The 17,439-nt window shown below is 41.3% G+C and overlaps 1 protein-coding gene across 2 annotated transcripts in view; it reads left to right on the plus strand.

The window, feature by feature from the left end:
• Positions 1 to 15,216, plus strand: part of RIMKLB (ribosomal modification protein rimK like family member B) — a 59,499-nt gene extending 44,283 nt beyond the window's left edge. For both annotated transcript variants that reach the window (XM_068402003.1, XM_068402002.1), the window contains exons 4-7: positions 593 to 823; positions 2,747 to 2,833; positions 8,575 to 8,778; positions 10,213 to 15,216. In XM_068402003.1, coding sequence (XP_068258104.1) covers positions 593 to 823; positions 2,747 to 2,833; positions 8,575 to 8,778; positions 10,213 to 10,676 — 986 coding nt within the window. In that variant the 3' untranslated portion in view covers positions 10,677 to 15,216. The remainder of the gene's footprint in view (positions 1 to 592; positions 824 to 2,746; positions 2,834 to 8,574; positions 8,779 to 10,212) is intronic.
• The last annotated feature ends 2,223 nt before the right edge of the window (positions 15,217 to 17,439 follow it).

Below are 17,439 nucleotides of genomic sequence, written 5' to 3' on the forward strand. Positions count from 1 at the left end.
AGGGTTCTGCCCTGTTAGCTGGTAAAGTTATTTCTGAGTACTTATTTAGTATAAATCAGATTGTTGAAATTATCATTGTTAAAAATACTGCTTTATTTTTTTTAAGGGTCATATGTAATCCCTGTTACTTTGGCAATATATTGTGTAATGTGATACCATAAACAGAGGGATCAATACAGCTGGGACTTGGAAAGGTATGAACTGTCCTGTAGGCAAGAACCAGCAGTGGGAGGCAGGAACCTCCTGAGCAATCGATACTGCTGATGTCAATGTAGTGTGCAGCTGACACCCATGGAAAGGATGACGTGTCAATCTATAAAAAAAGTCCTTCACCCTGGGAAGGAGCCTAAGATTGCGTGCCCTAATACAGTCTGTTCTTTGCCTGGTCCTAGTTTTAAGTGGGTTAAGAGTGACATATATGAAATGGCACAACTGACAAGATGCATTTTAGGGAGAGTTGTGCTGTTTTAACGCTCACTGTTGAAGTCTGGTATCTCTGTTGTGATCACATATAGTACAGTATTTCTTTGCCTGTTTACCTTCTCCTGAAGACCTTGTAGTTGATCGGGATGTTTTTCTCTTCCTTGTTTAGGTCTCCGGGTGAACGGAGAGCTCATTACTGCTTACCCGCAAGTAGTGGTTGTGCGTGTACCAACGCCTTGGGTCCAGAGTGACAGCGATATCACAGTCCTTCGCCACCTAGAAAAGATGGGCTGTCGATTGATGAATCGTCCCCAAGCCATCCTCAACTGTGTCAACAAGTTCTGGACGTTTCAAGAGCTTGCTGGTCATGGTGTGCCTCTTCCAGACACTTTTTCATATGGTAAGGCTTTTGGGTCTAAAGGATAGCATAGTTGCCTACCATAATTTGTGCTTTTGCAATGCAAAAGATATGAGACAAGTTTTGGAAATCCATAGAGTTAAGTAGCATGAGGCCAGTTCCACAGATAAGTGTTCAGCAACCAGAAAAGGAAATCAAAGTCACAACACTCAGATTCTGTTTTTGGCTTAGTTGATTAGCTGTGATGCTTTGGGAAGAGTACTTTAACTGTACCTCAGCCTCCCAAGCAACTGACTTTGGCTGTTACTACGAAGACACTCTGAACTCTTTTCCAATTGCCTGAAACAACAGACAAGAATTTGGGGAACTAAATGTCATAGGATACTATAGCGATCTAGACTTTGGTAAAATCTGAAAGTAGATTAAACTTCTGTATGAATAAAAATATCTGCAAATTTATTAGTTATTGTGAAAGGACAAAAAGAGCACAGGACACCGTGTTCAACTTTTAACAATTGTTTGGGGTTTCTTTCCCACCAGAACAGTTAATTATTTATGTTTCTTGTGCATGCCTCTGGAGTCTGTGGTTCGTGACAGAGCGCTAGATTAGAGGAACCAGTTGTCTGAGCTACCCTGATGCTATTTCTGGTTTTAATTACAATATATTAAAGAATTGAAGATACCTCTCAGCCTTCCTTTCCTTCTTGGCAAATACCAGTGCTTTCCTCCCCTTTGTGTGGTTGCACCAATAGGCTTTTATAATGGGAACTTGACAAAAACACGAACAAACTTGACAAAAGCAAAAACATAGGTTTCCATCAATTACTATGAATTACTATTTCTATTAATTACTGTGAAAACACATTTCAGAAGAAACATACCCTTTCTTTATAGATGTGGTTGCTCTAGCTCTTTGAGAAAGGAATGAGTTTTTAATTTTTTGAGGGGGAAAGGGGAGACCACGAATGATGGGGTAATTGCAGAATATCTCTGTTTGTTCGTAACTCCCTGCCAGTTCTTTTAATGCCTGCCTCTGGAATTTGACAGAAGCATGACTTTTTTTTTCTAACACAAGTATCAAGTTACCAGTGAGAGCTGGCTTTGCCAAGAAAAACAGGATGTGCTGAGTGACATGTTATTCCATGACATGTATTAAAATCCATGGCAGGGTAGTGATGGCTGCTGCTGGCTTTGTGACCAGTGTCTTGGCTTAACTTCTGCGCTTTACTGCACATGCTGTTAGAGGAGTCTCATCCCTTTGCTGACTTTCTCTTCTGTATTTCTTGTACTGTGGTCAGCCTTCTGTGAATTGAACTGAACTGAAATAACTTTGAAGTATCAACCATAATCATGTGAATGGTCATTAAAAGCTACTCTCTAAGTAGTAGTCTCTAATTGCATCATTACAGATGCAGTGAGATGAAAAGGTTGAAATACTGCTTCAGGAAATAGGGAGAATGAGATAAAGGAGACTTAAGCCTTGGGAAGGGTGGAGGTGGAGTGACAAGATTTGGGTTGTTGCTGCTCTCTGGATTATGCCTTGTCTTTGTATTCCATGTTGTTTTCCTGGTTAGTAGTTTGGATGGAACTGTTACTGGTGTTATGTCTGTACTATTTTCCTGCTAGACATTTGAAAAGGTGGGAGTTGATAAAAGGCATGAACTGGAACAAGATGGTAGAACCGGGGCATTCAGATTTGGAAGATTGGATTGAGCCTTTTGGGGTTGTGATCAACAGGCCTTTGTCAACTTGTGTCTTCCATTTCAAAGGAAGCAGGAGTTAGTATCCCACGGATTACAAACTCTTTCAAAGTCTGATCATGCTCCATCACCCAGTTCCTTTTAACTGATAGTTTTTTCTGCATTATCTAAGCTGTAATGGTGGGAGGAATGTGTGGCAATTACATCCCCAATTTGGCCACACCAGATTGGTAGCACATAATGTTGTTGGTTTTCTTTTTGCCAGGTGGTCATGAGAATTTTGCGAAAATGATTGATGAGGCGGAAGTGCTGGAGTTCCCTATGGTGGTGAAGAACACGCGGGGTCACCGAGGTGGGTGTGAGGTCAGGGGTGAGGGCAAGGAGTATTCTGAGCAGCACTCTCTAAGATTTTATCTCATCAAGGGATGATAGTTAAGAAGTTATTAATAGTTACCTATTAGTTGTTGGTCTTCTTAGCGTTACATCTGAATTCTACCACACTTTGACTTCTGATTGTTGAGTAGGCTGCAACACTGGGAACCAATGTAGCAGAACCTAGTCTTGCAATAGCAGAGGGAATAGGGGTTCAAAATTTTGGTGCATTGGTGATTTCTGTGAGGAAAGCTTTGAACTGGTATAATGGAAGGTCTGGCATTAGGGAAGTAGCGAGAAGCCTACATGGATTTTAGGGATGTTTCTAAGTAGGCATAAGAAATAAAATCTTAGTTCATTCAGTCTTAACGACTTTTTTCCTACTTGACTTTGTCTAGATTTAGGATTCTGATTTAAAGAAAATCTCATGTATTTGTTTGTCAAACTGGATCTCTGTTTTTCAGAAAAATGTCTCTTGCCAGTGCTGGTGATAATACAGCAGGTTCGGATTAAATTGTTCTGTTATTAGTCTTTTGTTTTAACTGTTGAATATGAAACAATACATCAATTTCATTTAACGTTAGATAGTGATCTACTAAAGGATACCAGGTTTAAAATCTATTTCAGAGGTTATTTGCACAGGAGGTTTCACTATTTTTAATTTACTTTAAAACCAATTTAATAAATACTAGAAGTAAAAAGAGACTGAAACCAAAATTTAAGCACATAAACCAGCAGTTACCTTAAACAGAAGTGCAACAAAAAGCCACCACTTCGTTCTTCTTATTGTCTCTCAGTTTGTTCCCATTCTGTGCTGCTCTGGTGCATCTCTTCTGCTGCCACGAGTTTTTCTGTAGCCATGTAGTAAATGGATTCAGAAAGTGATGTTGGATGAATGTAGATGGGTTATTTTTACTTGGATTAATTCCTTACATGAATTATCATTTACTCACACAAATGCTTGTGTTGATGTAATAGAAGAGTGGGAGCAAAAGGCTGGGACAGAGAAAGATCAGACCTGCTTCTGTTGGCAGTAGTACATGTTTATATGATTTTAAAGTGCTTGTGGAGCTATGAAGCCAAGTTGAAGTTTGACTTTGCAGCAAGCTGAATTTGACAACTGTGCAGTATCTGAGACAGTGAATTTGACTTGACGCTGCCTCTTGTTAAGATCTACTAAATAATTATAGAATTTGCAGCTATTGGCAGTTCTCCCTTTTTTAGCCAGAACTCATGTAAATCTCTGTTTACAAGTTTTGCTTTTGCACTTTAAATTCCAAGCATTTTAATGCAAATTTACGCACGGTACATATCCTTTCACATTAAGAGAGTTGAGGAAACTTTTTCAAATTATTTGAAGAGCAGCCATTTGCAAATTGTATTTAAAAAAACCCAGGCAAACATGGTCACAGGTCCTGGCTGATGAATAAAAGTCATACTCTATTAGGCCCATTTTCTGCGTAGTGTGCTGCTGTAGCAAATGTGCCAGTCTTATTTTTGCCAAGATGTCATGATGCTGCATAATTCCCAAGAACAAAGTAGTTCCCCTCCAAGTCATCATTCTTCCTATGCCGTTTTAGGAATACAGGAGGATTCTTAAGTGCCTGTGGGAGAGCTAAAGTGGGAATGGGAGAAGGCACATGCGGTTTTTGCTTTCTTGTCATGGCTTTTAAGCCTACTTTCTGATACTGTCTTTGTGATGAGAAATTCCATCTTCCTCAAGCAGTGTTCTGTGTTGTGGAGACCTAAAATCCTGACGAAGCAGAGGCTGCTCCAGTTGGGCTTTGGAGCACTTGGTGGAATTCTTCTTCACATGTTCACAGAATCAGCTAGGTTGGAAGAGACCTGGGGTCATGGAGTCCAACCTTTGACCTAACACCACCACTGTGTCAACTAGACCATGGCAGTAGGTGCCACATCTAGTCTTCTCTTAAACACCTCCAGGGATGGTGACTCCACCACCTCCCTGGGTAGCCCATTCCAATGCCTAATAACCCTTTCTGTGAAGAAATTTTTCCTAATGTCTAACCTGAACCTCCGCTGGTGCAGCTTGAGGCTGTGTCCTCTAGTCCTGTCGCTAGTTGCCTGGGAGAAGAGGCCGACTCCCACCCTGCTACAACCTCCTTTCAGGTAGTTGTACAGAGGAGTAAGATCTCCCCTGAGCCTCCTTTTCTCCAGGCTAAGCAATCCTAGTTCCCCCAGCCGCTCCTCATAGGACATACTCTCCAGACCCTTCACCAGCTTTGTTGCCCTCCTCTGGACTCTCTCCAGCACCTCAATGTCTTTCCTGAAGTGCGGGGCCCAGAACTGGACACAGTGCTCGAGGTGCGGCCTCACCAGTGCCGAGTACAGAGGGACATCACTTCCCTAGTCCTGATTACCGCACTATTCCTGATACAAGCCAGGATGCTGTTGGCCTTCTTGGCCATCTGGGCACACTGCTGGCTCATGTTCAGCTGTCTGTCCACCAATACCCCCAGGTCCTTTTCCACCTGGCTGCTTTCCAACCACTCTTCCCCAGCCTGTAGCGCTGTATGGGGTTGTTATGGCCAAAGTGTAGGACCCGGCACTTGGCCTTGTTGAACTTCATACCATTGGTCTCAGCCCATCTATCTATCTAACCTGTCCAGATCCCTCTGCAGAGCTTTGCTACCCTCAGACAGTTCAACACTCTCACCGAACTTAGTGTCATCCACGAATTTACTGAGGGTGCACTCAATACCCTCATCCAGATCATCAATAAAGGTATTAAACAGGACTGGGCCCAGTACTGAGCCCTGGGGGACACCACTACTGACCGGATGCCAACTGGATGCAGTACCGTTCACCACCACTCTCTGGGCCCGGCCATCCAGCCAGTTCTTGACCCAGCCAAGAGTGCACCTGTCCAAGCCGTGGGCTGCCAGCTTATCCAGGAGAATGCTGTGGGAGATGGTATCAAAGGCTTTGCTGAAGTCCAAGTATACTACGTCCACAGCCTTTCCTTCATCCACTAGGCGGGTCACCTGGTCATAAAAAGAGATCAGGTTGGTCAGGCAGGACTTGCCTTTCCTAAACCCATGCTGACTGGGCCTGATCCCCTGGTTGTCCTCTATGTGCTGTGTAATTGCACTCAAGATGATCTGTTCCATGACTTGCCGGGCACCGAGGTCAGGCTGACAGGCCTGTAGTTCCCGGGATCCTCCTTCTGGCCTTTCTTGTGGATGGGCATCACATAGGCCAGCCTCCAGTCATCTGGGAGCTCCCTGGTTAGCCAGGAGTGATAATAAATAATGGAGAGCGGCTTAGCAAGCTCTTCCTCCAGCTCCCTCAGTACCCTTGGGTGGATGCTGTCCGGGCCCATAGACTTGTGAGCGTCCAAGCGGCACAGCAAGTTGCTAACTACTTCCTCTTGAATTATAGGGGGTCTGTTCTGCTCCCCATCCCTGTCTACTGGCTTAGGGGGGCAGTTGTCCTGAGGATAACCTGTCTTACTGTGAAAGACTGAAGCAAAAAAGGTATTAAGCACCTCAGCCTTTTCCTCATCCCTGGTCACAATGTTCCCCTCCACATCCAATAAGGAATGGAGATATTCCCTTGATCTCCTTTTGTTGTTTATGTATTTATAAAAGCACTTTTTATTATCTTTTACTGCAGTGGTCAGATTGAGTTCTAGTTGAGCTTTTACCTTTCTAATTTTCCTTCTACATGACCTAACAACATCCTTGTACTCTTCCTGAGTTGCCTGTCCCTTTCTCCAAAGATCATAAACCTTCTTTTTTCCCATAAGTTCCTGCAAAAGCTCCCTGTTCAACCAAGCCGGACTTCTTCCCCCACGGCTCGTCTTTCGGCTCATGGGGATGGCCTACTCCTGCGCCTTTAAGATTTCTTTCTTAAAGTATGTCCAGCTTTCCTGGACCCCTTTGTTTTCAAGAACTATTTCACATGGGACTCTCTGAACCAGTGTCCTAAATAGGCCAAAGTCCGCCCTCCGGAAGTCCAAGGTAGAGGTTTTGTTGACCCCCTTCCTTCTTTCCCCAAGAATCGAAAACTCTCTCATTTCATGGTCGCTGTGCCCAAGACAGCCTCCAACCACCACATCTCCCACCAGACCTTCTCTGTTTGTAAACAGTAGGTCTAGCAGGGCACCTCCCCTGGTGGGCTCACTAACCAGTTGTGTTAGGAAGTTATCTTCCACACACTCCAGGAACCTCCTAGACTGCCTCCTTTCTGCTGAGTTGAGTTTCCAGCAGACATCTGGCGAATTAAAGTCTCCTACTAGAACAAGGGCTAGCGATCGTGAAACATCAGCCAGGTGCTTGTAGAATAGTTCATCTGCCTCTTCATCCTGTTTGGGTGGTCTATAACAGACTCCCACCATGATATCTGCCTTGCTGGCCTTTTCCCTGATTCTTACCCATAGGCACTCAACCATATCATCACTATCCTGAAGCTCTATACAGTCAAAACACTCCCTAATGTAAAGAGCCACCCCACCGCCTCTCTTTCTTCTCCTGTCCTTCTGAAAAGCTTGTGGCCATCCATTACAGCACTCCAGTCATGTGAATCATCCCACCACGTTTCCGTGATGGCGCCTACGTCATATCTTTTTCCTTTTTCCACATTATTTCTCCTAGTTCTGCTACTGCTGCATTTCTGTTCCTTTAGTTAAGGTAGGCAGTTTTATCAATTGATTTTTGTACTCTGTTAACATTGTAGCATAGTTGAGTGACAATCCTGCCACAAAAAAAGAGTGCAGCCTTATTGCAAACATAAGTCTAATGTGATACATAAAAAGAGTCCTTAAGAAAGTGGAAGAGGAGTTGGGAAATGCAGCTAAACATGGAAAGGGATGCATCTTGTGAGGCTGGAAATGAGATGGAAAGTGGTAGAGTCTGCTTCAGGAGTAACTTTCATCAAGATTAGTAAAATTGGAAGAGAACAAAGAAGTCTTTAGTGTGCTCTAGAAATGAAGGGGAGTGAAATGACATGTTTTAGGTTAAACAAAATAAGTCCTTGAGATGTGTGATTGCAGAAAAGCTAGTGATTCCTAAAGAGTTTTTTTCGAAATTGAAATTCTAGTACGTTCCATTCATTTCGTGTCTTGTGGAATCTTCTGCTAATTTATCTTGGATACAGTGGAGTCTGGTGTTTTCCTCTGCATGTAGTTGTTCCGCTGCACAGCTTCATTCTGGAATTGTGAGCTCTTGTAAGTACTGGGAAGAGCGGCTCTCAGCAACTTCCCCACAGGGAAGTGTTTGGTTCTGCAGTGGCATGCTAATGACTTCAGAGTTCTTAGCTGCCTGGTGTTTTAACAGTTTCATGTCCTTGGTTCATGCGTGTCAAACCTGTAGGCTGCGAGTCCAGTCCTCTTGGATGAGAAAAACTGTGTTATTAAGTGTCTGCTGCTCTTAAGTATTTCTTCCTTTTTTCTGTCATTAAGGACTTGTTCCAAAAGGAGTTGAAATTACAAGACCACCTCCTTTATCTAAAGCTGTTTTCTTTTCTTTTTTTTTTTTTCCCCCCACTCCTCAACTCTGTCAGTACTTGAACACTTAGAAGCCCTGAAGCAGTGGAACACTGATGTCCACAGAAGAATTTGTAAATGGGTTTAAGCTACAGATGGGGCCTGTCAGAATGGGCAGCATACTGGTCAGAGGGTTTACTTTTATACGCTGAATCATTGACGCAGCTCAAATCGGTAGCTTCGTCCAATCTTCCAATATTCTTCTCTTCATACAGGTAAAGCTGTGTTCCTGGCACGAGACAAGCACCATTTGGCAGACCTAAGCCATTTGATCCGTCACGATGCTCCTTACTTATTTCAAAAATACGTTAAAGAGTCCCATGGCAAGGATGTACGTGTCATCGTAGTAGGAGGCCGTGTGGTGGGCACCATGCTCCGCTGCTCAACAGATGGGAGGATGCAGAGTAACTGCTCACTTGGTAGGAAAAGCATTGTTCATAGTTTTGATCAGAATTTTTCAATCCAGTTGAAGAATCACAAACCCAACTGAAATAAGCTGCAGGTTTTATTTTGTATTAATTGTGCTTACTGTTGGGTGTTTACAGAGGAAACACGAGAGTGAGGATTAAGTGAGGTGGTGTTGAGCAAACACAGGAGAGACAATCTCTGCCTGAAGCATTAGATGGATAGGACTGATGAAAAGGAGGGGAAAGTTCTAGGAACACAAATGGAGCAACTGATATGGTAGTGGCAGTGTCATGCTAATGCCATGTTATCACTCATTTCATCCTGTTAAGAGGAACAGAAAAAGAAGAAAGGCAAAAGACGAGACTGAGGGAGGTGGAGGAGACAGCCAGTTGGCAAGAGTGTAGAAGAGAGTGTTAAGGGAGGAAACTGTTGAGGGAGGAAACTGTTGAAGGCAATAAACAGCTGGATTGCATTGTGCAGCTGCTGTGCTGCCTTAAGTCTGTCAGGCTCCTCCCTGCAACCTTTTCCCCCAAAGACCATGTCTGGGAGGAAGAGGAATGTTACTGTACTGAGTGTAGCATAAACAGAACTGAGTTTCTGCATAGCTTTGAGTGTAGGACAGGGAGGTTTCTGAGGGTAGAAGGAGGGTTGAGGTTGCCTGACTGAAACTGTACTGAACCTGAGCACGGGTGGGATAAAATGTGTTCATGTGTAGTACAGTTTTGGTTAGTCAAAATGCCTGAGAGGTTTTAGTTACTGCTTGATGTTGAGGACATATAGCCTGGAAGATTTTTCTGCTAAATGTTTTTTTGGTTTGTTATTGTTTGGTTTTTTTTAGACTTAAGTGATATGATAGATGAAGTCTGAGTCAGTTAATACTGGGACTGTGAGCAGGACTAGTTGAGGTTCAGACAGAAATGTTCCCTAGTTCTTGCTTTAGAGACGGTAACTTATGATAGCAAGCTGAGAGGGACATGAGCAGATGATGTCTTAACCCGTCCCCCTCAATTATGTCTGTTAGAGCCGTAGTCTTATCAGGAACACTTGGTTTAATTTTGCTGAAAGCTTTCTTGTGATAACTTACAAATATGTATGGAAAACCTCTACCTTAGAAGGAACAAGGGTGGTTTGTTAGGTCATCTTTTTAATATCCCAGGATAGTAAAAATGTATGATATCTTTCTTGACTAAAAAGTCAGCACTTAACTGTTTTTCAAAGAAGTCATAATCTTGACCTGCCTTTGGCAGGTCAGAAACTTTTGAAATCCTGCTATGACTTCAAGTTTATTAGTAGTCACTGTGGAAAGGAGGTTGCTTTCTGAGTCATCAGCAGTATGCTTGCAGGCTCACTTTGGAGCTTCCCAACCAAAAAGCACCAACCAGTTGAGGATGGCAGTCACCTGTGACCAGACTACAGATAGCAATTCTTTTTTTCACTTTTTCCAGGTGGCGTAGGGATGATGTGCACACTGAGTGAACAAGGGAAGCAGTTGGCAGTGCAAGTGTCAAACATCCTGGGGATGGACGTATGCGGCATTGACCTGCTGATGAAGGACGACGGTTCATTCTACGTCTGCGAGGCCAATGCAAATGTAGGTTTCATTGCCTTTGACAAGGCTTGTAATCTAGATGTAGCTGGTATCATAGCAGACTATGCCGCTTCTCTCCTTACCCCCGGTCGCTTGACGCGGCGCATGTCCTTACTCTCTGTGGTGTCCACGGCAAGCGAGACTAGCGAGCCAGAGCTGGGCCCACCAGCTAGTGCCGCTGTCGACAATATGAGTGCTAGCTCCAGCTCTGTCGACAGCGACCCTGAGACCACGGAGAGAGAGTTGCTCACCAAGCTCCCGGGGGCTCTATTCAACATGAACCAGCTATTAGCCAATGAGATCAAACTTCTTGTGGAGTGATGCCACATGTAAATAGATGACCAACAGAACTCTCTCTTGTAAATTTTTTTTAAACCAACTTGCAATGCTGTTTATCAGAGAAGCTCAGAGGAATGAGGAAAGGGGGGGGTGTCAATCAAGAGAGCAAGAGTAAGAGACATGCGTGCTGTGATTGCTGCCCCTACTTTTTTGCAGAACATAAAATTGTGTTCATTCATCAGCATCAGTTTTCTAATGAAGATGCTCAGTTCAGAACCTAAGTGGAAATTTTATTTGGATGCTGCTTTGATCCCCAGATGTATTGCAGTTCATGTGTGTTCACAGGCAAGCATTGAAGCATGATTCACACTTGAAGATTTTTCAGAAAGCTGTCTGGCAGCTCTCTAGAAACTTCTGTGAACTGCTGCACCAGTTAAGTCTCTTCTACCTCTGTAAGGCTTGATCTTGTAAATTGCTGAGTGCCTCAAATTCTCTATGTGTTAAGATGTCTAAGATGTTAAATACCAGGTATTTCAAAGTTCCTGGACACTTACTGTTTCTGCTTTTGTAGATGGGAGCTGTAAGTTCAGGATCCTTTTGAAGTCATCACTTTCTGACCTTGCAGGATATGGCCTTTCAAATGATGAGGCTGAGAGAAGTGTCAGTTGACTTAACGTGAGCTTTCTGTACAAATTATAATTTGTGCCATCTTGGTATTAACTGGCAGCTTTGTGTCTATATTTCTTTATAAAGCTTTTGAAGGAGGATTTTAGTACTTGCGTTTTTCTTATTTCAAATCCTGATTTTAGAAAATATGTAGGGGAGTTGGTCATATTCTATTTGTGGCAGAAGTGGCACGTTTTAACTACTTTTTGCATGGTTGGAGGAGATAAACAGCACTGTAACGTTTGGTATACAAAATAATGTTTAATCCAATGTGAAAAAGAATTACACTAGTTTAAAGCGAACGTGCATTGGCTTGTATTTGTTAGTGTTTTAGTCTTTTTGAGAGAGATCTGCAATGTTAATGTTCCTTTTTCTTTAATACATGCTAGTTCAACACTCCCTTCTCTATGCCTGCATCTTTAACAGTGGCCAAAGTGAAAACACTGCCGATTATTTGTTAAGAAAACACTGAGTTAAAGCCTGTACATTGGTGGGGTGTGTTGTTTTGTTTTGTTTTTATTTTTTGCTTTTTTGAGGGGGAAACATCGTAAGGTGTGGAGGAGTGAAAGTTGGTTAAAAGTGGTTAGACATCTAGAGGTACTTTAGAATAAAGCTGCAGTTCATACAATACTTATCAGGCTGGCTTTTTCCCCACTGAACATAAAAGCTGATGTTGGCAGAAATCCAAAGAGTGTAACTGGGGAGAAATACTCAATTCTTAGCTTTGGGAAACATGCAGCAGATTTAAAAAAGAAAAATTAAAAAAAAAAGGAAAAAAGGGGAAAAAAAAAAGAAAAAAAAAGGGAGCTCAGCCAGAATTTAAAAAAATAAAGTATATAACCTAGGTCCACAAACAATTAACAAATTGATCCGAGACCCTCACATATGTGTGATATGAGTGCACACACTTGTGTGTATTTGTGTGTGTGCGTTTGCTTTGCTTTCTTTCTTTTTGAGTTTTGGCTGTTTAGCTCCTCATTTTTTTCCAGGCTGCCTGATATTCCTTAGTCCTTCTAGCTGTGCATTTTCTCATTAGCCTTGAGCCGTTTTGGAAAACAGATAACTAAAACAGATAGAGTCCATTTTTCAGTCCCTATCTTCCCCCTGCTTTTCCTGCTCCTTCTCCCTTTTCATTCCTTTCTCATTCTCTGGGTTCATAAAGCCCTGGAACTATAGAGAGATATATATATATATATATTAAAAAAAGATAAGTCTCTTTTTTTTTAAAAAAAAAAAAGTAAAACGTTTACAATTGAAAAATAATCTTGTGAAAATCGGGTTTGTTTGGAGGGGGGTTGTGTGTGTGCAATGCTGCTGTTTTCTGGATACTTTAATGGAGCATGTCCCATGTACCCTCTGAGGCTCTGCACTGCCCACCTCTGTGGCCCTTCCTCACCTCTCTGCTGCTCTGCTGTTTTATCTTCACTTGGACCTTAAACACAACTCGTGGACACTATGCAGAGAGTCTTCAAGAGGCAATAAACAGAACAGTATTAACCTGCTTTATGGAGGTTTGACCATGCTTCTTTGTACAGTTTGGTTTTTTTTGTTTTAAAAGGAATGTAATAAAATGGTTTTTTTTTTTTGTAGAATTAAATATTATTATTAAAATCAAGTGAAAGGTTGGCTGTTGGTGTTAAGCAGGAGAGTGGACCAGCTGGTCCAGCAACAAAAAGAGCTTCAGCAGTAAAGGTATTTTCAAATGTTTCTTCCTGAGCCTTCAAGCGCACAGGTTATACCTGAAGAATATAAAGGTCTTTAACTTCCATGAAAAGTTGCAGAACTACAGAAAATGAAAGAAACCTAATTTTTTAGTCACTGAGCAGTAAACTCGCTCTTCCAGAGGCTCTTCTCCCCTTGCTTGTTAAAGGGGAATTTGGGTGTTGGTGTGTTTGTCTTTTTTTCTTTTTCTTTTCCTTTTTCTTTTTGCTGGTAAGTGCCTGCACTCCTTGAGAGCTGATAGGGTCAGTCCTTCCCTTTTCAGCTGTGGCACACATTGAGCACATGTGGAATAACAGCATGGAGTAAACGTGCTAATTGGTATAGTGGGGCCTCTGTATTTCTATCACAGGAAGTGTCTTTTAGAGGAAAGAGCTGGTAACTGAATATTCTGGACTGTTTTTTGAGTCTCCATAGTATTTTGTGGCTCACAGGAACTTTACATTACTATCACCCTTTCAGAATGTCCAGGTTACAGTTCACAGTAGTAAAATTTGTGAAGTAAACATAAGATTTCTTGAAAGACGAACAGTGGATTGAGAGATTTACAGTTTGGCTCCCTTTGGGTAAGATGCTGCTCTGTGGTTGGTGCTTCCATTGCTAGTTTGGAGATAAGTCTATGCATAGTGGTCAGGGAGGGAGACAGGATTTGAGACGTCATGCACATTTGTTTGGACATGTGTATTGATACTGCATGAAAACCTTGCTTGAGGGTTTGTTGGTACAAGTGGGCACACTTGTCTCATATATTTACTCCCTACTTATCCATTGCTCCTGAAATAGTGAAATGTATAGAATGGGCTGGGGCTGTGAGAGGCATGTCTTGTTGTTACTTAAAGGGAAAAAACACCAACAAATCTAGCCTGTGGTAACCAGGCAGTGTTTCTCATTGAAGGTGAACTTTACAGATGTCAGCTTCATATACTGTATTTCCTTCAGTTCCATATGCTGAAAAACACATGCTAAACTTTCATACAATTGCACTAACACTACCTCTGTATGTGGGTTTGGAAGCATGTGCTGAGAAAATGGTCAGTGTAGTGCTGGATTACAATAGTGCTACTACAGCTGATGGTGATACAACTATTTTTGTATATTTTAGTGTTTGAAAGAGCCCATTAGAAACTCTTATTTGCAAGAATAAGTTTCTTAAACTACATCTGATGAAATTTTGTTCTTTGTAACACTGGAGATTGTCTTCTGTTCAACTTACCATGTTTATAATTGATGTCTTGCTATGTCAATGTACGGATTGTGTCTTAAGCCTTGTATTTAATGCTTTAATGAGTTTTATAAAACTTTTCTTGGAATGTTGTAACACCTCATCTGTAACAGTGTCAATGTGTGATGCATATGTGGACTGTTAACGTTTTTATTCTGAGCTGATGGTGACTCTTGGAGCGTTTTCTCGCACTTTGTGTGCTGTCTTTCATCTGTAATACTTAGGAAGTAACCTCTGGAATTTCTGTGTATGTCAGACACAAAGGAGATACTTCGTCAGATGTTATACTGGACTTCAGAATCCAACAAATGTAACCAGTGACGTTTGCTGAATCTTTTCTCCCGCTTATTGCATAAATTTGTTGGTTAAATACGTAAGGGACCTTAAGGGCTTAGAGAGACTTTGAAAACAAATTGCATGTACAATATCTTTCTCATGGCTCACTCTTTTTGAGAAGGTTTATGGGCTTTATGGCTGGTGTGAGACAAACGACCCACTCCTGTTCTCTCTATGGAATAGTAGGTGCTTGGACAGGTAACTTCTGTTGCTACTGTCTTTTTTAATTTTTAATTTTTTCACTGTTCTAGGAATTGTTTTAAACCAGACACTGCAGAATTTATAACCAGAAGTTTGCTGCGTTTTCTTTTGTTTTATTTAAGTCTTTCTTAACCTTTGAGGGTGACTTTTGGAGCATTCTGATGGTAGATCTTGGCCTGCTGTTGGAAGTCTCCAAGCCTCTCATATTTCCAATTTGAGTTGAAAATTTTTTGTTTTGTTTATTTATTTCAACCAATGACACACAAATTAGATGTGTGGATTTTGGGTGGGATTTGTTATTGTTCTATTTTGTGTGACTTATTCTCCCTTTTTTTTTACAGAAATGTGTTCTAACAGTTCACACTTTGTTACTGTTCTTTGCAAAACTTTTCAGGAGCCAAAAAAGTCAAACAATCCAGAGAAAACCTTCCCTTCTCCCCTTTCCGATGGCAAGAGTGAGAACTTATGAAAAGTCCTTGAGAATGTTCCTTCCTAAACTTTTCCCCCCAGTAATGCAAGTGGGTAAAATGGTAAACGCAGCAGTTTGGTGACATCCAAACCCGACCTGTTGTCAGGTAAATTGACTCTTTTCTGCTCTTAATGTAACCTTCATAAGTTTGCTAACTTGTCTGCCTTCCTTTCTTCCCATCAGTTCATTTTGGTGAAACTTCTTGAATGTTTTCTGTAACAGTGATACTTAGAGAAAATCCTTCTTTTCTTCTTTATTTCCCCTCCTTGTACATGTTGACATTTAAGCAAACGGTCATTGTTTTTTGCTTTACTCAGGTGAGACAAAAGTGAGTCTCCTCATGTAAGTATACGAGGGATAGTTTTGTAATATGTTAATTCTACCTCCTCTTTATCACTTCAGGGTAGTTAGCCTTTAAGTGTACTATTTTAGCTTAGGTTTTTGAAAGATATGATGCTTTCCATTTGCTAAGTGAACATAAAATATAACTGCATCAGTTAGGAGTTGATAGGCATGAAAAACTAGTACTAAGAATGTTAAATCTATTAAAATTCGATAGAGAGGATCCTGTAAAGAGGACAGATGGGAGAATATGTGTGCTAAAGAAAAAGCCTGTGGGGCTGATTATTTCTGTTTGTGGAGGACGGGGTGATGGATTTTATGTTGCCCTTACTGCTATATCTAAGTACTTGTACACTTTATCCTTCTCTGGTAACTCCCTCCCTTAATCTTGAACCACTTAAAAGTGCTGGGAACTTAATGTTTTTTTACTTCATCTAAGGAGGAGAATCTGTGTTTTACTCACAGAGGTAAATATCAGACAATTGGAATACCATTCAAAGTGGAAGAATATGAGCCTTAAGACAGGCTTCCAAGTTTCCTGATGCATTATTTTATTTCCCATGACATCTGTAAAGAATTAGCACTTGTTCCAGACTTTTCTGTGTACATTAATAACTCTTCTATATCATCATAAAATAGTCTACTTTTCATATTCTCAATTTATATTTTCTTGAAACACAGCAAATTTATCAGCAATACCATAAACTGCATCTTAAAATTAAGGTGGGAGGGAATAATTTTAGAGCCAAGTTTTGCTGTCAATTACACTGAGATAGACCTGGAATCGCTCTGTGGAAGTCAGTGTAGTGATATGCAATTTCGCTGGTATAATTGAGTGTATAATTTGTGTTTTTAATTTTACTTGCAAGATAATTTTACAGACCTGTTATACTCATGTTTCCAATGCATTTTCCTTTCAGACACACCCACTTCTTGCATCTCAGCACTGGGCAGGCCTATTCCTTTATTTGTGTATGTTTTTGTATATCAGCTGCTATAGGACACGGGTGTAGCACTTTCAGACACGTGTCTGGGTGTCTTTTGGGGGGAGATATTTGTGGGTTTGTAATAAAATCTAGAAAAAAGAATTTCTTTTCCTCAGATTTGTTGAACAAATTTATGTTGGCTTACAGTTTTGCATCTCTAACCTGGTTTTATATATATTACGTGAAGATTTTCTTGAAAGACAGACAGTACTACTTCTTTGCAGTGTCTGCAACTGATCTTTGGTGGCGAGAGTTGATCAAAATTTACTGCATTCTGCAGAAGTTAATGTCTTAATATTTAATGTTGCTTGAAAGGTTATTTTACAGATCATGGTCCTTCCTCATTATGGGGTGGCTTTCAAAGCCTTGTGTTGATCTTGGTTGTGCCCAGTGCTTTGCCTAGTGTATGGGGAAATGTGGCAGAAGTTGAATGAGCCATGACATCTTAGACAAAAGATGATGATTATGTGTGTGCTGAACAAGAACTTCTATATACCCTTCTGCTGCAACAGAGTAGTAAAACTGGTAGGTGGCAGCAGCAGCAGCAGAAGAAACTCTGTGACTGTGACCTCAGAGAGTCATGGATGCAAAATATTAACTGAAGTAAGGGGGATGGAGGAGAGAGGCAAAGTCCCTGAACTGTCCTGTTGAATGGTGAGTCTAATTTAGAATTCTAACCACCAAGACTAGCTGTAGTACAGTAGACACATTGATCTCTCTGATTTGGTGTTTGGTTACCTGTTGTTCTAATTCTGATCTTTGAGTCAACATTGCAGTTTCCCCGCTGCCTCTAGAAGGCACAGTATATGCCTTAAAAAATTAAACTTCCCCAAAATTGACACGTCTTAAGAGCACTGGAAAATA

This window comes from Nyctibius grandis, chromosome 5, assembly GCF_013368605.1.
Source record: "Nyctibius grandis isolate bNycGra1 chromosome 5, bNycGra1.pri, whole genome shotgun sequence".
Classification (NCBI taxonomy): domain Eukaryota; kingdom Metazoa; phylum Chordata; class Aves; order Nyctibiiformes; family Nyctibiidae; genus Nyctibius; species Nyctibius grandis.